Consider the following 25,737-nt stretch of genomic DNA (forward strand, 5'->3'; position numbering starts at 1 on the left):
CAGGTATTCCAGACTCCACAGGTAATACTGCAGGAGGAACATTCATCACTTCAGGTATTCCAGACTCCACAGGTATACTGCAGGAGGAACATTCATCACTTCAGGTATTCCAGACTCCACAGGTAATACTGCAGGAGGAACATTCATCACTTCAGGTATTCCACACTCCACAGGTAATACTGCAGGAGGAACATTCATCACTTCAGGTATTCCACACTCCACAGGTAATACTGCAGGAGGAACATTCATCACTTCAGGTATTCCACACTCCACAGGTAATACTGCAGGAGCAACATTCATCACTTCAGGTATTCCAGACTCCACAGGTAATACTGCAGGAGGAACATTCATCACTTCAGGTATTCCACACTCCACAGGTAATACTGCAGGAGGATCATTCATCACTTCAGGTATTCCAGACTCCACAGGTAATACTGCAGGAGGAACATTCATCACTTCAGGTATTGCAGACTCCACAGGTAATACTACAGGAGGAACATTCATCACTTCAGGTATTCCACACTCCACAGGTAATACTGCAGGAGGAACATTCATCACTTCAGGTATTCCAGACTCCACAGGTAATACTGCAGGAGGAACATTCATCACTTCAGGTATTCCACACTCCACAGGTAATACTGCAGGAGCAACATTCATCACTTCAGGTATTCCAGACTCCACAGGTAATACTGCAGGAGGAACATTCATCACTTCAGGTATTCCACACTCCACAGGTAATACTGCAGGAGGATCATTCATCACTTCAGGTATTCCAGACTCCACAGGTAATACTGCAGGAGGAACATTCATCACTTCAGGTATTCCACACTCCACAGGTAATACTGCAGGAGGATCATTCATCACTTCAGGTATTCCAGACTCCACAGGTAATACTGCAGGAGGAACATTCATCACTTCAGGTATTCCACACTCCACAGGTAATACTGCAGGAGGATCATTCATCACTTCAGGTATTCCAGACTCCACAGGTAATACTGCAGGAGGAACATTCATCACTTCAGGTATTCCACACTCCACAGGTAATACTGCAGGAGGATCATTCATCACTTCAGGTATTCCAGACTCCACAGGTAATACTGCAGGAGGATCATTCATCACTTCAGGTATTCCAGACTCCACAGGTAATACTGCAGGAGGAACATTCATCACTTCAGGTATTCCAGACTCCACAGGTAATACTGCAGGAGGAACATTCATCACTTCAGGTATTCCAGACTCCACAGGTAATACTGCAGGAGCAACATTCATCACTTCAGGTATTCCACACTCCACAGGTAATACTGCAGGAGGATCATTCATCACTTCAGGTATTCCAGACTCCACAGGTAATACTGCAGGAGGAACATTCATCACTTCAGGTATTCCAGACTCCACAGGTAATACTGCAGGAGGATCATTCATCACTTCAGGTATTCCAGACTCCACAGGTAATACTGCAGGAGAAACATTCATCACTTCAGGTATTCCAGACTCCACAGGTGCTCTGGGAATTCTACAGTAGTAGAAATGATATCCACTAAAAAGGTTGTAGTGGATTGGTAGAATGAGTGACATACAGTATGATATGCTACAATAACTGTAGTATGCTACAATATTAGTTTAGTACAACAGTTGATCTAACGTGGTATGATCTCTAGTGGAAGCAGCAGGACTTACAGTGCCGTGGGCAGCAGCAGGTCTCAGGACAGCACCAACAGGACACATAACAGCAGCAGGAGTGAGGACAGCACTGGCACCAACACACACCAAACAGCAAGATGAACAGGATAATACCCAGGGCGACCGAGCCCACAAAGGCCCATTCTGGAAGAGAGAGAGATGAAAGTTACATTTCTATGTGCAACATTGTAGAGTAGGAAGTGGTATTTGTTTTTGCTTGGAAGAGTATTCCCTCGCACTCTCCACACACACACACACACACACACACCCTCTCAACCTTTCAGGAAGTCTGGTCAGGGGACAAGGCTACAGGCAGGAAAGGGAAAGAGTGTTTCCTGTTACAGTATGTCATGCAGAGATTACATTGCTGATACTGACCTAATCGACTACCATCATTATGACAGAATGATGACTACACACAGAGACATATATTTATATTCTATATACTACACACAGAGACATATATTTATATTCTATATACTACACACAAAGACATATATTTATATTCTATATACTACACACAGAGACATATATTTATATTCTATATACTACACAGAGACATATATTTATATTCTATATACTACACACAGGGACATATATTTATATTCTATATACTACACACAGAGACATATATTTATATTCTATATACTACACACAGAGACATATATTTATATTCTATATACTACACACAGAGACATATATTTGTATTATCTCTAATACACACAGAGACATATATTTATATTCTATATACTACACACAGAGACATATATTTATATTCTATATACTACACACAGAGACATATATTTATATTCTATATACTACACACAGAGACATATATTTATATTCTATATACTACACACAGAGACATATATTTATATTCTATATACTACACACAGGGACATATATTTATATTCTATATACTACACACAGAGACATATATTTGTATTATCTCTAATACACACAGAGACAAACAATGCATTCGGAATGTATTCAAACCCCTTCCATTTTCCCACATTTTGATTTTACATTACAATCTAATTCTAAAATCAATTAAATTATTTTGTTCCTCATCAATCTACACACAATACTCCATTATGACAAAGCGAAAACAGGTTTTCAGAAATTTTAGCAAATGTATTCAAATTAAAAAACAGAAATACCTTATTTACATAAGTATTCAGACCCTTTGCTATGAGACTCAAAATTGAGCTCAGGTGCATCCTGTTTCCATTGATCACCCTTTAGATGTCTCTACATGTCACGCCCTGATCTGTTTCACCTGTCTTTGTGCTTGTCTCCACCCCCCTCCAGGTGTCGCCCATCTTCCCCATTATCCCCTGTGTATTTATACCTGTGTTCTTTGTTTGTCTGTTGTCAGTTCATCTTGTCTCGTCAAGCCTGCCAGTCTTTTTCCCATACTCCTGTTTTTCTCTATAGTCCCTGTTTTATAGTTTTCCCGGTTTTGACCGTTCTGCCTGCCCTGACCCTGACCTCTGCCTGCCCTGACCCTGAGCCTGCCTGCCGTTCTATACCTTTCAGACTCTGCTCTGGATTACTGACCTCTGCCTGCCCTTGACCTGTCGCTTGCCTGCCCCCTGTTGTTGTAATACACTTTTGTTATTTCGAACTGTCTGTATCTGGGTCTTATCCTGAGGTCTGATACTACAACTTGATTGGAGTCCACCTGTGGTAAATTCAATTGATTGGACATGATTTGGATCAAACATCTCTGGAGAGACCTGAAAATAGCTTTGCAGCGATGCTCCCCATGCAACCTGACAGAGCATGAGAGGATCTGCAGAGAAAAATGGGAGAAACTTCCCAAATACAGGTGTGCCAAGCTTTCAGCGTCATACCCAAGAAGACTCGAGGCTGTAATCGCTGCCAAAGTTGCTTCAACAAAGTACTGAGTAAAGGGTCTGAATACTTGTGTAAATGTGATATTTCTGATTTTTTTTAAATACATTTTCTAAAAAAATCTAAAAACCTGTTTTAGCTTTGTCATTATGGGGTTTTGTGTGTAGATTGATGAGGGAAACAACTATTTAATACATTTTAGAATAAGGCTGTAACATAACAAAATGTGGAAAAAGTCAAGGGTTCTGAATACTTTCCAAAAGCACTGTATATTTATATTTTATATACTACAAACGCAAACACTGTGACTATGAAACATTACAGTACGATGTGGGAGCTGCTAAACACAAACACTGTGACTATGAAACATTACAGTACGGTGTGGTAGCTGCTAAACACAAACACTGTGACTATGAAACATTACAGTACGATGTGGGAGCTGTTAAACACAAACACTGTGACTATGAAACATTACAGTACGATGTGAGAGCTGTTAAACACAAACACTGTGACTATGAAACATTACAGTACGATGTGGGAGCTGCTAAACACAAACACTGTGACTATGAAACATTACAGTACGATGTGGGAGCTGCTAAACACAAACACTGTGACTATGAAACATTACAGTACGATGTGGGAGCTGTTAAACACAAACACTGTGACTATGAAACATTACAGTACGATGTGGGAGCTGTTAAACACAAACACTGTGACTATGAAACATCACAGTACGATGTGGTAGCTGCTAAACACAAACACTGTGACTATGAAACATCACAGTACGATGTGGGAGCTGCTAAACACAAACACTGTGACTATGAAACATTACAGTACAATGTGGGAGCTGTTAAACACAAACACTGTGACTATGAAACATTACAGTACGATGTGAGAGCTGCTAAACACAAACACTGTGACTATGAAACATTACAGTACGGTGTGGTAGCTGCTAAACACAAACACTGACTATGAAACATCACAGTACGATGTGGGAGCTGCTAAACACAAACACTGTGACTATGAAACATCACAGTATGATGTGGTAGCTGCTAAACACAAACACTGTGACTATGAAACATCACAGTACGATGTGGGAGCTGCTAAACACAAACACTGTGACTATGAAACATTACAGTACAATGTGGGAGCTGTTAAACACAAACACTGTGACTATGAAACATTACAGTACGGTGTGGTAGCTGCTAAACACAAACACTGTGACTATGAAACATCACAGTACGATGTGGGAGCTGCTAAACACAAACACTGTGACTATGAAACATCACAGTATGATGTGGTAGCTGCTAAACACAAACACTGTGACTATGAAACATCACAGTACGATGTGGGAGCTGCTAAACACAAACACTGTGACTATGAAACATTACAGTACAATGTGGGAGCTGTTAAACACAAACACTGTGACTATGAAACATTACAGTACGATGTGGGAGCTGCTAAACACAAACACTGTGACTATGAAACATCACAGTACGATGTGGGAGCTGCTAAACACAAACACTGTGACTATGAAACATCACAGTACGATGTGGGAGCTGTTAAAGACAAACACTGTGACTATGAAACATCACAGTATGATGTGGGAGCTGCTAAACACAAACACTGTGACTATGAAACATCACAGTAAGATGTGGGAGCTGTTAAACACAAACACTGTGACTATGAAACATCACAGTACGATGTGGTAGCTGCTAAACACAAACACTGTGACTATGAAACATCACAGTAAGATGTGGGAGCTGCTAAACACAAACACTGTGACTATGAAACATCACAGTAAGATGTGGGAGCTGTTAAACACAAACACTGTGACTATGAAACATCACAGTACGATGTGGTAGCTGCTAAACACAAACACTGTGACTATGAAACATCACAGTACGATGTGGGAGCTGCTAAACACAAACACTGTGACTATGAAACATCACAGTAAGATGTGGGAGCTGCTAAACACAAACACTGTGACTATGAAACATCACAGTAAGATGTGGGAGCTGCTAAACACAAACACTGTGACTATGAAACATCACAGTAAGATGTGGGAGCTGCTAAACACAAACACTGTGACTATGAAACATCACAGTACGATGTGGGAGCTGCTAAACACAAACACTGTGACTATGAAACATTACAGTAAGATGTGGGAGCTGCTAAACACAAACACTGTGACTATGAAACATCACAGTACGATGTGGGAGCTGCTAAACACAAACACTGTGACTATGAAACATCACAGTAAGATGTGGGAGCTGTTAAACACAAACACTGTGACTATGAAACATCACAGTAAGATGTGGGAGCTGCTAAACACAAACACTGTGACTATGAAACATCACAGTAAGATGTGGGAGCTGTTAAACACAAACACTGTGACTATGAAACATCACAGTAAGATGTGGGAGCTGCTAAACACAAACACTGTGACTATGAAACATTACAGTACAATGTGGGAGCTGTTAAACACAAACACTGTGACTATGAAACATCACAGTAAGATGTGGGAGCTGTTAAACACAAACACTGTGACTATGAAACATCACAGTAAGATGTGGGAGCTGCTAAACACAAACACTGTGACTATGAAACATCACAGTAAGATGTGGGAGCTGTTAAACACAAACACTGTGACTATGAAACATCACAGTAAGATGTGGGAGCTGTTAAACACAAACACTGTGACTATGAAACATCACAGTAAGATGTGGGAGCTGCTAAACACAAACACTGTGACTATGAAACATCACAGTAAGATGTGGGAGCTGCTGTACAGAAGAACATGTACTCATGCAACAACAACATTTGAAATGAGAGTGAATGAGTCATCACTGAATAAGACATTTCCATCTCACCATACCCAAATCTGTCAACAACCTCCAAGATGAGGAAACGTCTGAATTTGGGGAATGTGACAGAAGACAATATCAACTCCCTTCTCTCTGACTCCATAATGTCCAGTTCAACCATCCTGTAAACTCTCTCAATATCATTATTCCATAATGTCCAGTTCAACCATCCTGTAAACATCATTACTCCATAATGTCCAGTTCAACCATCCTCTAAACATCATTACTCCATAATGTCCAGTTCAACCATCCTGTAAACTCTCACTATCATTATGTTACTCACAATAACAATCCCTAATGATGGACTTCCTTTGGGCTGGGTCAGAAACCACAAGTCTCTCTCTCTCTTTCTTCCTATATCTCTGTTCTCCCTCTCTCTCTCTCTCTGTTCTCCCTCTCTCTTTCTGTCTCTCTCTGTTCTCTCTCTCTCTCTCTCTCTCTCTGGTCTGTCTCTCTATATTCTCCCTCTCTCTCTGGTCTGTCTCTCTATATTCTCCCTCTCTCTCTGGTCTGTCTCTCTCTTTCTGTCTCTCTCTGTTCTCCCTCTCTCCTACTCTCACTGTTCAACAGTAAACTGACCATAATCATGTGTTTGATTTGTAATAAGATAACTGATTGGATGACTAAAAAACAACATGAAGCTGATTGGGCAGTGAAGAAGCAATAGTTGTGTGTTAATGAGTGAAAAGAAGAGACAGACAGACACAGGTGAGGAGGACACGCCCCTACCTACCTGGCATAATCTTCATATCAAAGTCAGGCAGGAGATCATCTGACACACCTGTACCTGTCTTACCTGGAGAGAGGAGAAGAGCAGAGGTGAAGGACAGGATAGGACAGGGCAAGACAGGACAGAGGGCAGGAAAGGTCAGAAGACAGGGGAGTCCTAGCAGGGTCTCAACCAAAATTCAGGGTCTAAACCAAAATTCTAATTCCATTTTTTTTAAGTATTGAGGAAAATTGGAATTTCAGTTTACTTCTTGAATCGACTGAATTAAAAAAGGAATTGTCAGGGGTCATGGGGTCAGGGAGAATGAAGGACAGGTAGCAGCAGCATGCAGAGATTTGGACAATAGAAGAGCCAGGAAGGTGGACATGCCAGCATGCAGAGATTTGGACAATAGAAGAGCCAGGAAGGTGGACATGCCAGCATGCAGAAGATGCCACTTTAAGTCTAAACGTGGTTGTCATTGATATGGTTTTGTTGAAAAGCACTGATGCAGAGAAATATGACTGTGTTTCCTTCACCCCACATGTCCTGAAATACAGCCTGACTCTGTCTGATAGGGCTTTTGCATCACAGCCCCACTGAATATGGGCCTGTTTTGGGAACTGTGTTTCATTTTCTCACATTTTCATTTGAGTCATTTAGCAGACGCTTTTATCCAGAGCGACTTACAGTAGTGAGTTCATACATTTTCATACTTTAAAAAAACAAACACAACCCTGACATTGCAAGCACCATGCTCTACCAACGGAGCCACACAGGATCAATGGTTTCCATAGCTACGGCTGGCCATGAGGACTGTGAAGAGTACAGTCTTTGCTTTATGAAGACAGTTGAAGATACTTCAAAGTCATCTGTCTCTAACTTCAATGTGCTTGTCATTGATAAGGTTTTAGTTGAAAAGCAATGCTTTGAGTCACCACACCTGTCCTTGACATACAGCCTGACTCAAACAGACTGACTGAACCTGGTGCTGCTTCCCTCTATCTGTAGTGGATTGAACTGGGGAGCTTCCAGTCAGTCTGGAGACAAATGCGTTGATGATATTACCAGTAGCATCCCAGTGATGTCACAAATACATAGGCAGTGACCTCACTGGCAGCAGCTCTGTGTTACAATAACACGTTCTCTCTATCTCTTCCTGTTTCCCTCTCTGGCGATATGAGTTACTAATGTTAGTTCATATTTCAACTTCATATACAACTCCGCAAAAAGAGGTTAGCCACGCTCACACAAATGTGGGATAATGTGGCACAGGCTGGTACGAGAGAGAGAGGGAGAGGGGCTGGGGGGAGAAGAGAAGGAGGGGGGAGAGGTATAAAGAGAGAGAGAGAGAGAGAGAGAGAGAGAGAGAGAGAGAGAGAGAGAGAGAGAGAGAGAGAGAGAGGGGGGGGAGAAGAGAGAGAGGGGGAGAGGTATAATGAGAGAGAGAGAGAGAGAGAGAGAGAGAGAGAGAGAGAGAGAGAGAGAGAGAGAGAGAGAGAGAGAGAGAGAAGGATAGAGAGAGAGAGAGGGAGAGAGGGGATGGGGGGGAGAAGAGAGAGAGGGGAGAGGTATAATGAGAGAGAGAGAGAAAGAGAGAGAAGGATAGAGAGAAAGGGGGGGATGAGAGTGTGGGAGAGAGGAATAGAGAGAAATGGGGGATGGAGAGAGAGAGGGAGATAGCAATAGAAAGAAAGGGGGGATGGAGAGAGAGAGATAGAGGAGATTAGGGAAGACCATTCACTTTCCCCCATAATGTGGTTGTTTGAGCTTGGCTGTGTGCTGGAATATTGTACAGTAGCCATAGAGATATACATCTAAAATACACATAGAGTATACTGTATCTTGGCTGCTACCATGCTGACCATACAAACACAGTATACTGTATCTTGGCTGCTACCATGCTGACCATACAAACACAGTATACTGTATCTTGGCTGCTACCATGCTGACCATACAAACACAGTATACTGTATCTTAGCTGCTACCATGCTGACCATACAAACACAGTATACTGTATCTTGGCTGCTACCATGCTGACCATACAAACACAGTATACTGTATCTTGGCTGCTACCATGCTGACCATACAAACACAGTATACTGTATCTTGGCTGCTACCATGCTGACCATACAAACACAGTATACTGTATCTTGGCTGCTACCATGCTGACCATACAAACACAGTATACTGTATCTTGGCTGCTACCATGCTGACCATACAAACACAGTATACTGTATCTTGGCTGCTACCATGCTGACCATACAAACACAGTATACTGTATCTTGGCTGCTACCATGCTGACCATACAAACACAGTATACTGTATCTTGGCTGCTACCATGCTGACCATACAAACACAGTATACTGTATCTTGGCTGCTACCATGCTGACCATACAAACACAGTATACTGTATCTTGGCTGCTACCATGCTGACCATACAAACACCACAGTCTGTCACACTACAAGACTAGAAATGTAGCGGGTGAAGCAATACTTTTTCAAAGAAGGATAGGAACCTGGAGTGTCGTAGAAAGGGCTTAAATCCCCTCATATTGATGTCAGACACAGAAGCTATTCAGAAGGTTATTAGTACTGTTGTAGGTGTGCTCAGCCTCCTATCAGAGCCTGTATTCACCTGACCTATACATCTCGACATGCTCCTACTATAGCTGCCTAGGTGGGACCCCGTCTGAGGGAATTACAACCCTGTTTGTTTGTTGAAGTGTGCAGACCTGTTTTTCTATTAACCCAAAGGAGCACCATGTTTCTCCTGGGGCCTCCAGTGGTTTGAAACAGGGATCCTGATACCAACCTTGGCAACATGCTGCCCATATCTGTCTGTTGTTCAGGCTGGTACAGGACAGACTGTCCCGTGTTGACAAGTAGAATCTCTGTCCTGGCCTCCAGTGGTTTGAAGCAGGGATCCTGATACAGACCATGACCCATGTCAGTACATTGTTCCTGTTCAGGAGCGAGTTGTAAGTATCAGACAGACAGGAAGAGGGTTTAATGGTGTAGGAGCTCCAGGGCCCTCCTGGACGGCCCTACTCTCTTTGCCCACATCAAGAGCAGCTTAGCTGGACCTTCCTCCTGGAATTCCCCCCCTCACTGCTGGGTACTGGGCTAACGCACCGCTGCCTGACTGGCTGGCTGTCATTATGAAGCAGAGAGGAGTTTACAGGTTTTCTGTTTCACTCACTCTGGACATTTGTTCTTTCCATGACCTCTGACCCATGTGTTGACTATTAAAGTGAAGAAAACTGTTCCTGCCCCCTTCACAACCAGAGAACCTGACCTTACAAGCCTACAATACAACACACACTAACAAGCCTACATTACAACACACACTAACACGCCTACAATACAACACACACTAACACGCCTACAATACAACACACACTAACAAGCATCCAATACAACACACACTAACAAGCCTACAATACAACACACACTAACACGCCTACAATACAACACACACTAACAAGCATCCAATACAACACACACTAACACGCCTACAATACAACACACACTAACAAGCCTACAATACAACACACACTAACAAGCATCCAATACAACACACACTAACAAGCATCCAATACAACACACACTAACAAGCCTACAATACAACACACACTAACAAGCATCCAATACAACACACACTAACACGCCTACAATACAACACACACTAACAAGCCTACAATACAACACACACTAACAAGCATCCAATACAACACACACTAACAAGCCTACAATACAACACACACTAACAAGCCTACAATACAACACACACTAACAAGCATCCAATACAACACACACTAACAAGCCTACAATACAACACACACTAACAAGCATCCAATACAACACACACTAACACGCCTACAATACAACACACACTAACACGCCTACAATACAACACACACTAACAAGCCTACATTACAACACACACTAACAAGCCTACAATACAACACACACTAACAAGCCTACAATACAACACACACTAACAAGCCTACAATACAACACACACTAACAAGCCTACAATACAACACACACTAACAAGCCTACAATACAACACACACTAACAAGCCTACATTACAACACACACTAACAAGCCTACATTACAACACACACTAACAAGCCTACATTACAACACACACTAACGAGTCTCACCCCTGATCTATATATTTGACCCGCCAGTCTTTCTCTCTCCCCGTGTCACGTCAATCTTTCCCCTGGCCCCCTGACGACAGTAAAACCCAGTTGTTGCCGTGGGAATCCCGACAAGTGGCTTCTACTATACTAGGTTAATATCTGGGATAACCCAATTTCTACTCAATGTAGTTACTACACATCACAGAGTTACTACACATCACAGAGCTACTACACATCACAGAGGACACGGTCCACTGACAGACCACTGTGGTTTAAAGGGATGGTGTAGTTCTGTGAGAGTTACTACACATCACAGAGGACACGGTCCCCTGACAGACCACTGTGGTTTAAAGGGATGGTGTAGTTCTGTGAGAGCTACTACACATCACAGAGGACACAATGTGTCTCTGTCTCTTCAACACTGGGCTGTGATGAAGACCATCTATCTATGTGGTTTTGCTGGGCTGTAGTGTGTTATAGAGACTCTGGACTTAGTGAGAGGGAGGATCTACTGGACTGGACTGATTTACAGAGAGGCAGCCAGCCAAATAAAAGGTCTCTCTCTCTCAAGCAGCATGGCCACGCAGAGCGCCACCATGGCGACGCTAGTTACCGCACTCAGGGATGTGGGGCCGCCATTGTTGAGCAATAACACATAAATATACGTAAACAAGCATGAATGCACACGTGTACACACACACACACACACACACACACACACACACACACACACACACACACACACAGGATTCACTCAAAAAGACACTTTCTTTTCATGCTAAGGGAGCAAGTTGTACCTTCCCAGCTAACAGACAGTATAACACACAGGAAAAGCATTAGCATTACAACACACTACACTGAGTGGGGCGGCAGGGTAGCCTAGTAACCGAAAGGTTGCAAGTTCAAATCCCCGAGCTGACAAGGTACAAATCTGTCGTTCTGCTACTGAACAGGCAGTTAACCCACTGTTCCTAGGCTGTCATTGAAAATAAGAATTTGTTCTTAACTGACTTGCATAATTAAATAAAGGTAAAATAAATGTTAAAAAGACAGACCTATCCCACTAGCCAACAGGCAGGATGTCAAGAAGACACCTCCCCAACAGTACTCAGTCCTGTACATCTCTACACTAGATGATGGGCCACTATTGTCCTAACAGTACTCAGTCCTGTACATCTCTACACTAGATGATGGGCCACTATTGTCCCTAACAGTACTCAGTCCTGTACATCTCTACACTAGATGATGGGCCACTATTGTCCCAACAGTACTCAGTCCTGTACATCTCTACACTAGATGATGGGCCACTATTGTCCCTAACAGTACTCAGTCCTGTACATCTCTACACTAGATGATGGGCCACTATTGTCCCAACAGTACTCAGACCTGTACATCTCTACACTAGATGATGGGCCACTATTGTCCTAACAGTACTCAGTCCTGTACATCTCTACACTAGATGATGGGCCACTATTGTCCTAACAGTACTCAGTCCTGTACATCTCTACACTAGATGATGGGCCACTATTGTCCCAACAGTACTCAGTCCTGTACATCTCTACACTAGATGATGGGCCACTATTGTCCTAACAGTACTCAGTCCTGTACATCTCTACACTAGATGATGGGCCACTATTGTCCTAACAGTACTCAGTCCTGTACATCTCTACACTAGATGATGAGCCACTATTGTCCTAACAGTACTCAGTCCTGTACATCTCTACACTAGATGATGGGCCACTATTGTCCCAACAGTACTCAGTCCTGTACATCTCTACACTAGATGGGCCACTATTGTCCCAACAGTACTCAGTCCTGTACATCTCTACACTAGATGATGGGCCACTATTGTCCCTAACAGTACTCAGTCCTGTACATCTCTACACTAGATGATGGGCCACTATTGTCCCTAACAGTACTCAGTCCTGTACATCTCTACACTAGATGATGGGCCACTATTGTCCCTAACAGTACTCAGTCCTGTACATCTCTACACTAGATGATGGGCCACTATTGTCCCTAACAGTACTCAGTCCTGTACATCTCTACACTAGATGATGGGCCACTATTGTCCCTAACAGTACTCAGTCCTGTACATCTCTACACTAGATGATGGGCCACTATTGTCCCAACAGTACTCAGTCCTGTACATCTCTACACTAGATGATGGGCCACTATTGTCCCAACAGTACTCAGTCCTGTACATCTCTACACTAGATGATGGGCCACTATTGTCCCAACAGTACTCAGTCCTGTACATCTCTACACTAGATGATGGGCCACTATTGTCCTAACAGTACTCAGTCCTGTACATCTCTACACTAGATGATGGGCCACTATTGTCCTAACAGTACTCAGTCCTGTACATCTCTACACTAGATGATGGGCCACTATTGTCCTAACAGTACTCAGTCCTGTACATCTCTACACTAGATGATGGGCCACTATTGTCCCTAACAGTACTCAGTCCTGTACATCTCTACACTAGATGATGGGCCACTATTGTCCCAACAGTACTCAGTCCTGTACATCTCTACACTAGATGATGGGCCACTATTGTCCCAACAGTACTCAGTCCTGTACATCTCTACACTAGATGATGGGCCACTATTGTCCTAACAGTACTCAGTCCTGTACATCTCTACACTAGATGATGGGCCACTATTGTAACAGTACTCAGTCCTGTACATCTCTACACTAGATGATGGGCCACTATTGCTCCAACAGTACTCAGTCCTGTGCATCTCTATACTAGATGATGGGCCACTATTGTCCTAACAGTACTCAGTCCTGTACATCTCTACACTAGATGATGGGCCACTATTGTCCCAACAGTACTCAGTCCTGTACATCTCTACACTAGATGATGGGCCACTATTGTCCCAACAGTACTCAGTCCTGTACATCTCTACACTAGATGATGGGCCACTATTGTCCTAACAGTACTCAGTCCTGTACATCTCTACACTAGATGATGGGCCACTATTGTCCTAACAGTACTCAGTCCTGTACATCTCTACACTAGATGATGGGCCACTATTGTCCCAACAGTACTCAGTCCTGTACATCTCTACACTAGATGATGGGCCACTATTGTCCCAACAGTACTCAGTCCTGTACATCTCTACACTAGATGATGGGCCACTATTGTCCACATGATAGCTGCATTGTTTCCATTGATAGATGTTCCTTAGCTAACGAGTAATGGAGCCTGGTTACATAACAGGAGTGACTACTGCCTAGCAACCTGACAGTAGGTTAGAGGCAGGGTGGTAGATGACTGGGAGAGATCAACCTGACAGTAGGTCAGAGGCAGGGTGGTAGATGACTGGGAGAGATCAACCTGACAGTAGGTCAGAGGCAGGGTGGTAGATGACTGGGAGAGATCAACCTGACAGTAGATCAGAGGCAGGGTGGTAGATGACTGGGAGAGATCAACCTGACAGTAGGTCAGAGGCAGGGTGGTAGATGACTGAGAGAGATCAACCTGACAGTAGGTCTGAGGCAGGGTAGTAGATGACTGGGAGAGATCAACCTGACAGTAGATCAGAGGCAGGGTGGTAGATGACTGGGAGAGATCAACCTGACAGTAGGTCAGAGGCAGGGTGGTAGATGACTGGGAGAGATCAACCTGACAGTAGGTCAGAGGCAGGGTGGTAGATGACTGGGAGAGATCAACCTGACAGTAGGTCAGAGGCAGGGTGGTAGATGACTGGGAGAGATCAACCTGACAGTAGGTCAGAGGCAGGGTGGTAGATGACTGGGAGAGATCAACCTGACAGTAGGTCAGAGGCAGGGTGGTAGATGACTGGGAGAGAACATAAGAAATACTCCAGAAGAATGGACGCTTTGTGGGGTTAGGTGCCAGTGACAAGACAGAGATAAACTGTAGATGGTCGGTTGCTTCTATATGACGTCTATATGAGGGGGTTTATATGAGGGGGTTTATATAACGTCTATATGAGGGGGTTTATATAACGTCTATATGAGGGGGTTTATATAACGTCTATATGAGGGGGTTTATATAACGTCTATATGAGGGGGTTTATATAACATCTATATGATGGGTTTATATAACGTCTATATGAGGGGGTTTATATAACGTCTATATGAGGGGGTTTATATAACGTCTATATGAGGGGGTTTATATAACGTCTATATGAGGGGGTTTATATAACGTCTATATGAGAGGGTTTATATAACGTCTATATGAGGGGGTTTATATAACGTCTATATGAGGGGGTTTATATAACGTCTATATGAGGGGGTTTATATAACGTCTATATGAGGGGGTTTATATAACGTCTATATGAGGGGGTTTATATAACGTCTATATGAGGGGGTTTATATAACGTCTATATGAGAGGGTTTATATAACGTCTATATGAGGGGGTTTATATAACGTCTATATGAGGGGGTTTATATAACGTCTATATGAGGGGGTTTATATAACGTCTATATGAGGGGGTTTATATAACGTCTATATGAGAGGGTTTATATAACGTCTATATGAGGGGGTTTATATAACGTCTATATGAGGGGGTTTATATAACGTCTATATGATGGGTTTATATAACGTCTATATGAGGGGGTTTATATAACGTCTATATGAGAGGGTTTATATAACGTCTATATGAGGGGGTTTATATAACGTCTATATGAGGGGGTTTATATAACGTCTATATGGGGGTGTTTATATAACGTCTATATGAGGGGGTTTATATAACGTCTATATGAGGGGGTTTATATAACGTCTATATGAGGGGGTTTATATAACGTCTATATGAGGGGGTTTATATAACGTCTATATGAGGGGGTTTATATAACGTCTATATGAGGGGGTTTATATAACGTCTATATGAGGGGGTTTATATAACGTCTATATGAGGGGGTTTATATAACGTCTATATGAGGGGATTTATATAACGTCTATATGATGAGTACTCCATGGAAATGGATCAACTTGCATGTCAACTTCAATCATGTCGCCTGAGGGTAGATAAGAGAAATCATATTTAAATGGACTTGTATTTGCATATCCTCAATGTCATAAATGTGTTGCATGAAGTGTTTTCCCTTCCTGTCTGGGTTGGCTTTACTTCCTGTGTAATGGTCTTCCTGAGGAGTGGGGCAGGGGGAGAGGTAGGGAGGAGGGGGGATGGAGGAATGGAGGGTTGGAGGGAGGAGAGGGTAGGGCTGAGAAGGGGAGTTGAGGACTCACCCAACACCAGAAGCTCCACAGGGGCCTCATTCCTGCCCTCGAGGTCGTCAGAGATGACCACCTTACAGAGGTACACCCCACTGTCTCCCCACTGGAGCTCCCCGATACGCAGGTCAGCCTCTGGAGAGAGGGAGGGGGAGGAAGACAGAATATATTTAAAAAAAAATAAGTATCACATCTAACATATCACTCTGTCAAACATCACTCTGTCAAACATCACTGTGTCAAACATCACATCTAACTCATCACTCTGTCAAACATCACTCTGTCAAACATCACATCTAACTCATCACTCTGTCAAACATCACTCTGTCAAACATCACATCTAACTCATCACTCTGTCAAACATCACTCTGTCAAACATCACTCTGTCAAACATCACTCTAACTCATCACTCTAACTCATCACTCTGTTAATTATCACTCTGTCAAACATCACTGTCTCAAACATCACATCTAAATCATCACTCTGTTAAACATCACTCTGTCAAACATTACTGTATCAAACATCACTCTGTCAAACATCACTCTGTCAAACATCACATCTAACACATCACTCTGTCAAACATCACTCTGTCAAACATCACTCTGTCAAACATCACTCTGTCAAACATCACTCTGTCAAACATCACTCTGTCAAACATCACTCTGTCAAACATCACTCTGTCAAACATCACTCTGTCAAACATCACATCTAACTCATCACTCTGTTAATTACCACTCTGTCAAACATCACTCTGTCAAACATCACATCTAACACATCACTCTGTCAAACATCACTCTGTCAAACATCACTCTGTCAAACAGCACTCTGTCAAACAGCACTCTGTCAAACAGCACTCTGTCAAACAGCACTCTGTCAAACAGCACTCTGTCAAACAGCACTCTGTCAAACAGCACTCTGTCAAACAGCACTCTGTCAAACCGCACTCTGTCAAACCGCACTCTGTCAAACCGCACTCTGTCAAACCGCACTCTGTCCAACATCACATCACTCTGTCAAACCACACTCTGTCAAACCACACTCTGTCAAACCACACTCTGTCCAACATCACATCACTCTGTCAAACATCACTCTGTCAAACCACACTCTGTCCAACATCACATCACTCTGTCAAACATCACTCTGTCAAACTACCTTACAACATTCCTTAACTTCCCATGTGAAGTCTCAAATACAATTCAACTGAGAATATAAATATCAAGATCGTCAAGGACAAGGAGGAACGGAGAAACAGGTTTGTTTTGGCCAGTTAGGGGGAGGAGGAGAGAACATTGTGTCTGACACAGTCCACGGAGGAGTTGTGTTGAGTGATAAACAGTAAACAGTAAAGGAGGCGAGAGGTTGGGTGGACTCTGTGGTGGGAGACTTTCAGCAGACCAGTCAGTCCATTGTGAGGCGGACATGTAAACAGGCCTATTTAAGGGACAGGAAGAGACAAGCATAATGAACAGCCTTTCCTGTTGGGGATAGGGCTGGAGATGGGGCTGTGGGTTAGGAGACTGCTGGTCTCAAATCCTATGGACAACCAGAAAATAGTTTTGGGGATATCTATTAACATGCCACTGTATTGAACCCATTTGGTGCAGTTTATAATATTTATAATATATTGATGTGCATAGTGTATATTGATGTGTGTAGTGTATATTGATGTGTATATTGATGTGTATATTGATGTGTGTAGTGTATATTGATGTGTATAGTGGATATTGATGTGTATATTGATGTGTATATTGATGTGTATAGTGTATATTGATGTGTATATTGATGTGTATATTGATATGTGTAGTGTATATTGATGTGTATATTGATGTGTATAGTGTATATTGATGTGTGTAGTGTATATTGATGTGTATAGTGTATATTGATGTGTTTGGTGTATATTGATGTGTATATTGGTGTGTATAGTGTATATTGATGTGTATAGTGTATATTGATGTGTATAGTGTATATTGATGTGTTTGGTGTATATTGATGTGTATATTGATGTGTATAGTGTATATTGATGTGTATATTGTATATTGATGTGTATAGTGTATATTGATGTGCATAGTGTATATTGATGTGTATAGTGTATATTGATGTGTATATTGTATATTGATGTGTATAGTGTATATTGATGTGCATAGTGTATATTGATGTGTCTACTTGCCATGTCTGATACTTTATTTATCAACCCTCCACCTTACTCTCTCTCTCTCTCTCCCTCCCCCCATCCCCCCATCCCCTACTCCATCCTTACTCCACAGATTCTTGGAACAGGGGAGCAAGTTCAACGTGTTTGTGCCCACTCCAGGGTTCACCAGAGGAGCCAAACCATTTAAGCTGACTTCACAGTGAACAGACAGAGAGAGAAAGCTCCTTTTGAAGAGCCCCACATCAGAGACAGAGGGAGAGAGAGAACAGAGAGAGCTCCTTTTAAAGAGCCTCACATCAGAGAGAGAGAGAGAGGGAAAGATTGAGAGATAGAGAGATAGAGAGAGAGAGAGAGAGAGAGAGAGAGAGAGAGAGAGAGAGAGAGAGAGAGAGAGAGAGAGAGAGAGAGAGAGAGAGAGAGAGGGAAAGATTGAGAGAGAGAGAGAGAGAAGGAAAGATTGAGAGATAGAGAGAGAGAGAGAGAGAGAGAGAGAGAGAGAGAGAGAGAGAGAGAGAGAGAGAGAGAGAGAGAGAGAGAGAGAGAGAGAGAGAGAGAGAGATAGAGAGAGAGAGAGAGAGAGAGAGAGAGAGAGAGAGAGAGAGAGAGAGAGAGAGAGAGAGAGAGAGAGCGAGAGAGAGAGAGAGAGGGATAGAGAGAGGGATAGAGAAAGAGAGAGAGAGAGAGAGAACAAGGTGTGAGGGAGAGGACAACATTAAAGCACGGCAATGTGGGAAAAAATCCTCTTTTGTCCATCTGGTCACAGGAGAAGAGAGGGTTGATTCTTATCCCTGATTTACAGCTCAATAAATCTGGGGTCCACATGCAGGTCAATTCCTTTCCCTCTTTCCCCCCTCTCTCTCTGTCTCCCTGTCTCCCTCTCTCTCTCCCCCTCTCTCTCCCTCTCTCCGTCTCCGTCCCTCTTTCTCCCTCTCTCTGTCTCCCTCTCCGCCCCTCTCTCTACAGCTCTCTCTCTCTCTCTGTCTCCCTCTCTGCAACTCTCTCTCTCTGTCTCCCTCTCCGCCCCCCTCTCTCTCTCTGCAGCTCTCTCTCTCTACAGCTCTCTCTCTCTATTAGCAGCTCTCTCTGTCTCCCTCTCCGTCCCTCTCTCTCTCCGTCTCCACCCTTCTCTCTCTCTCCCTCTTTCCCTCTCTCACTCTCTCTGTCTCCATCTTTCCCTCTCTCACTCTCTCTGTCTCCATCTTTCCCTCTCTCTCTCTCCTCTCCCTCTTACTCTATCCATCTCTCTCTTCCTCTCTCGCTCTCTTTCCCTGTCTGCTCACCGATGCCTCTGAGTCTAAAGCGGCTATCAAAACGTGTATGTGTACACACAGCAGTGTTCTAGAATGTTGGACCGTTGACTTTCATACTTTGAATTCTTAGCGTGGCTCAAGCAATTTCTCCAACTGTCAACACATTAAAACGCATAGAGGACGAGAACGTGGAGGTGCGTTGGCTGGGGATTGTGAGGAGGTGCGTGTTCGGGCTGTGCGTCCCCCATGTAGCTATATCACAATGGGACGCCGGACTATCACGTCTCTTCCTCTTCATCACCCTGCCTGTCCTCCACAACACCCTCTCAGTGTCTCTTCAGAGGACCTCACAACACGCATGTGGGTGGGTGCATGTCAACGTGTGTGTTATGGAATTGAGAAGAGAGGCAGCCTTGTGACCTGCCTGTGACCTCAACCACCTGTGACCTTTATCTACATGATCTTTATTTGATCTGCTGGACCTGGCCAGCCTCCCTGGACATCTAGTCCCCCTGATGTAATACCATCATCAACAACACTAGTGACATGTCTTGTATCTAGAGGACCTGACCAGCCTCCCTGGACATCTAGTCCCCCTGATGTAATACCATCACCAACAACACTAGGGACATGTCTTGTATCTAGAGGACCTGACCAGCCTCCCTGGACATCTAGTCCCCCTGATGTAATACCATCATCAACAACACTAGTGACATGTCTTGTATCTAGAGGACCTGACCAGCCTCCCTGGACATCTAGTCCCCTGATGTAATACCATCATCAACAACACTAGTGACATATCTAGAGGACCTGACCAGCCTCCCTGGACATCTAGTCCCCCTGATCTAATACCATCATCAACAACACTAGTGACATGTCTTGTATCTAGAGGACCTGACCAGCCTCCCTGGACATCTAGTCCCCCTGATGTAATACCATCATCAACAACACTAGTGACATGTCTTGTATCTAGAGGACCTGACCAGCCTCCCTGGACATCTAGTCCCCCTGATGTAATACCATCATCAACAACACTAGTGACATGTCTTGTATCTAGAGGACCTGACCAGCCTCCCTGGACATCTAGTCCCCCTGATGTAATACCATCATCAACAACACTAGTGACATGTCTTGTATCTAGAGGACCTGACCAGCCTCCCTGGACATCTAGTCCCCTGATGTAATACCATCATCAACAACACTAGTGACATATCTAGAGGACCTGACCAGCCTCCCTGGACATCTAGTCCCCCTGATCTAATACCATCATCAACAACACTAGTGACATGTCTTGTATCTAGAGGACCTGACCAGCCTCCCTGGACATCTAGCCCCCCTGATGTAATACCATCATCAACAACACTAGTGACATGTCTTGTATCTAGAGGACCTGACCAGCCTCCCTGGACATCTAGTCCCCCTGATGTAATACCATCATCAACAACACTAGTGACATGTCTTGTATCTAGAGGACCTGACCAGCCTCCCTGGACATCTAGTCCCCCTGATGTAATACCATCATCAACAACACTAGTGACATGTCTTGTATCTAGAGGACCTGACCAGCCTCCCTGGACATCTAGTCTCCCTGATGTAATACCATAATCAACCACAGTAGTATTGAGTGCCATGTCTTACTGTTGATGATAGTAATATCTCTGGCCTTGTAGTGCTCGGCCAGGGTGATGGAGGATCCGGTGACGGAGGCCACCACGCGGACGGTGCGGCTAGAATCGGAGCAGTCTAGATGGGACGAGGAGCCCGGCTTGGACTCCCTTACCCCCAGGCTCTCCGGGAAGCTGAAGGCGTCGCGGGTGCGGTCGCGACAGTAAGACTTGTACCACCATTGGACCACAGGCGTCTGGGTGGACATGCTGGAGTATTGGCACGGCAGGACCACCGACTGGAACAGCATGGCATACTTCCTGTCTTCACGAGCGGAGACCTGGATGGCTGAGCTTGATGGGAGATCTGGGGGAGAGAGAAAGAGAGACAGAGAGAGGGTCACTAATTGCCATGTCAAGGAGATGACATGATAGCACAAACAGATCTGGGACCTGGCTAGCTGGCAGTGTCACTGTGAACAGACATAAAGAGAGAAATACCCAGATCTGCAGTGTGGCCCTGTCTGCCCTCCTACATTCACCACGAGACCAGCACTTCAGACCAACCGGTAATTACATAATCTAGTGAATGTTCACCTCCAGCCTCACAAAGCTCCTAAAACACAGTTAAATACAGCCTGTTACCATCAACGTGAAACAGAGCAGGAGTAGACTAGTCTGACTGCGTGTAGTGGAGGTGAGTTGGACTCGTGCTCTCGTGATGAGGGAGCCCTGCGTGCGACGTCATAATCAGTATCCCCCTCAGGAGGTTTCCCACCTGTGACATGTGGTTCTGAGGCTGGAACTGGGTTAGCTAGAAGAAGAGCCTTCATTTCTCCTAGACCCAGACTGTGTTAACTATGTCTGCTTGGATAAGGGACTTGATAGACCTAGACTGTGTTAACTATGTCTGCTTGGATAAGGGACTTGACAGACCTTGACTGTGTTAACTATGTCTGCTTGGATAAGGGACTTGACAGACCTAGACTGTGTTAACTATGTCTGCTTGGATAAGGGACTTGACAGACCTAGACTGTGTTAACTATGTCTGCTTGGATAAGGGACTTGACAGACCTAGACTGTGTTAACTATGTCTGCTTGGATAAGGGACTTGATAGACCCAGACTGTGTTAACTATGTCTGCTTGGATAAGGGACTTGATAGACCTAGACTGTGTTAACTATGTCTGCTTGGATAAGGGACTTGACAGACCTAGACTGTGTTAACTATGTCTGCTTGGATAAGGGACTTGACAGACCTAGACTGTGTTAACTATGTCTGCTTGGATAAGGGACTTGATAGACCTAGACTGTGTTAACTATGTCTGCTTGGATAAGGGACTTGATAGACCCAGACTGTGTTAACTATGTCTGTTTGGATAAGGGACTTGATAGACCTAGACTGTGTTAACTATGTCTGCTTGGATAAGGGACTTGATAGACCCAGACTGTGTTAACTATGTCTGCTTGGATAAGGGACTTGATAGACCTAGACTGTGTTAACTATGTCTGCTTGGATAAGGGACTTGACAGACCCAGACTGTGTTAACTATGTCTGCTTGGATAAGGGACTTGATAGACCTAGACTGTGTTAACTATGTCTGCTTGGATAAGGGACTTGATAGACCCAGACTGTGTTAACTATGTCTGCTTGGATAAGGGACTTGATAGACCTAGACTGTGTTAACTATGTCTGCTTGGATAAGGGACTTGATAGACCCAGACTGTGTTAACTATGTCTGCTTGGATAAGGGACTTGATAGACCTAGACTGTGTTAACTATGTCTGCTTGGATAAGGGACTTGATAGACCCAGACTGTGTTAACTATGTCTGCTTGGATAAGGGACTTGATAGACCCAGACTGTGTTAACTATGTCTGCATGGATAAGGGACTTGATAGACCCAGACTGTGTTAACTATGTCTGCTTGGATAAGGGACTTGATAGACCCAGACTGTGTTAACTATGTCTGCTTGGATAAGGGACTTGATAGACCCAGACTGTGTTAACTATGTCTGCTTGGATAAGGGACTTGATAGACCCAGACTGTGTTAACTATGTCTGCATGGATAAGGGACTTGATAGACCCAGACTGTGTTAACTATGTCTGCATGGATAAGGGACTTGATAGACCCAGACTGTGTTAACTATGTCTGCTTGGATAAGGGACTTGACAGACCTAGACTGTGTTAACTATGTCTGCTTGGATAAGGGACTTGACAGACCTAGACTGTGTTAACTATGTCTGCTTGGATAAGGGACTTGATAGACCTAGACTGTGTTAACTATGTCTGCTTGGATAAGGGACTTGATAGACCCAGACTGTGTTAACTATGTCTGTTTGGATAAGGGACTTGATAGACCTAGACTGTGTTAACTATGTCTGCTTGGATAAGGGACTTGATAGACCCAGACTGTGTTAACTATGTCTGCTTGGATAAGGGACTTGATAGACCTAGACTGTGTTAACTATGTCTGCTTGGATAAGGGACTTGACAGACCCAGACTGTGTTAACTATGTCTGCTTGGATAAGGGACTTGATAGACCTAGACTGTGTTAACTATGTCTGCTTGGATAAGGGACTTGATAGACCCAGACTGTGTTAACTATGTCTGCTTGGATAAGGGACTTGATAGACCTAGACTGTGTTAACTATGTCTGCTTGGATAAGGGACTTGATAGACCCAGACTGTGTTAACTATGTCTGCTTGGATAAGGGACTTGATAGACCTAGACTGTGTTAACTATGTCTGCTTGGATAAGGGACTTGATAGACCCAGACTGTGTTAACTATGTCTGCTTGGATAAGGGACTTGATAGACCCAGACTGTGTTAACTATGTCTGCTTGGATAAGGGACTTGATAGACCCAGACTGTGTTAACTATGTCTGCTTGGATAAGGGACTTGATAGACCCAGACTGTGTTAACTATGTCTGCTTGGATAAGGGACTTGATAGACCCAGACTGTGTTAACTATGTCTGCTTGGATAAGGGACTTGATAGACCCAGACTGTGTTAACTATGTCTGCTTGGATAAGGGACTTGATAGACCCAGACTGTGTTAACTATGTCTGCTTGGATAAGGGACTTGATAGACCCAGACTGTGTTAACTATGTCTGCTTGGATAAGGGACTTGATAGACCTAGACTGTGTTAACTATGTCTGCTTGGATAAGGGACTTGACAGACCTAGACTGTGTTAACTATGTCTGCTTGGATAAGGGACTTGATAGACCTAGACTGTGTTAACTATGTCTGCTTGGATAAGGGACTTGATAGACCCAGACTGTGTTAACTATGTCTGTTTGGATAAGGGACTTGATAGACCTAGACTGTGTTAACTATGTCTGCTTGGATAAGGGACTTGATAGACCCAGACTGTGTTAACTATGTCTGCTTGGATAAGGGACTTGATAGACCTAGACTGTGTTAACTATGTCTGCTTGGATAAGGGACTTGACAGACCCAGACTGTGTTAACTATGTCTGCTTGGATAAGGGACTTGATAGACCTAGACTGTGTTAACTATGTCTGCTTGGATAAGGGACTTGATAGACCCAGACTGTGTTAACTATGTCTGCTTGGATAAGGGACTTGATAGACCTAGACTGTGTTAACTATGTCTGCTTGGATAAGGGACTTGATAGACCCAGACTGTGTTAACTATGTCTGCTTGGATAAGGGACTTGATAGACCTAGACTGTGTTAACTATGTCTGCTTGGATAAGGGACTTGATAGACCCAGACTGTGTTAACTATGTCTGCTTGGATAAGGGACTTGATAGACCTAGACTGTGTTAACTATGTCTGCTTGGATAAGGGACTTGATAGACCTAGACTGTGTTAACTATGTCTGCTTGGATAAGGGACTTGATAGACCTAGACTGTGTTAACTATGTCTGCTTGGATAAGGGACTTGATAGACCTAGACTGTGTTAACTATGTCTGCTTGGATAAGGGACTTGATAGACCTAGACTGTGTTAACTATGTCTGCTTGGATAAGGGACTTGATAGACCCAGACTGTGTTAACTATGTCTGCTTGGATAAGGGACTTGATAGACCCAGACTGTGTTAACTATGTCTGCTTGGATAAGGGACTTGATAGACCCAGACTGTGTTAACTATGTCTGCTTGGATAAGGGACTTGATAGACCTAGACTGTGTTAACTATGTCTGCTTGGATAAGGGACTTGATAGACCCAGACTGTGTTAACTATGTCTGCTTGGATAAGGGACTTGATAGACCCAGACTGTGTT

At 43.6% G+C, this 25,737-nt stretch overlaps 1 protein-coding gene across 4 annotated transcripts in view; it reads right to left on the reverse strand.

Moving 5' to 3' along the window:
* LOC139532756 (immunoglobulin-like domain-containing receptor 2) overlaps window positions 1-25,737 on the reverse strand; it is a 48,430-nt gene that overhangs the window by 11,140 nt on the left and 11,553 nt on the right. For 3 of the 4 annotated variants that reach the window (XM_071330760.1, XM_071330762.1, XM_071330759.1), the window contains exons 2-5: window positions 21,512-21,844; window positions 16,487-16,606; window positions 7,138-7,200; window positions 1,678-1,824 (exon numbers count right to left, since the gene is read on the reverse strand). In XM_071330760.1, coding sequence (XP_071186861.1) covers window positions 1,678-1,824; window positions 7,138-7,200; window positions 16,487-16,606; window positions 21,512-21,844 — 663 coding nt within the window. The remainder of the gene's footprint in view (window positions 1-1,677; window positions 1,825-7,137; window positions 7,201-16,486; window positions 16,607-21,511; window positions 21,845-25,737) is intronic. The other variant, XM_071330761.1, reaches the window with a different exon arrangement.

Source organism: Salvelinus alpinus, chromosome 10 (assembly GCF_045679555.1).
Source record: "Salvelinus alpinus chromosome 10, SLU_Salpinus.1, whole genome shotgun sequence".
Lineage (NCBI taxonomy): Eukaryota > Metazoa > Chordata > Actinopteri > Salmoniformes > Salmonidae > Salvelinus > Salvelinus alpinus.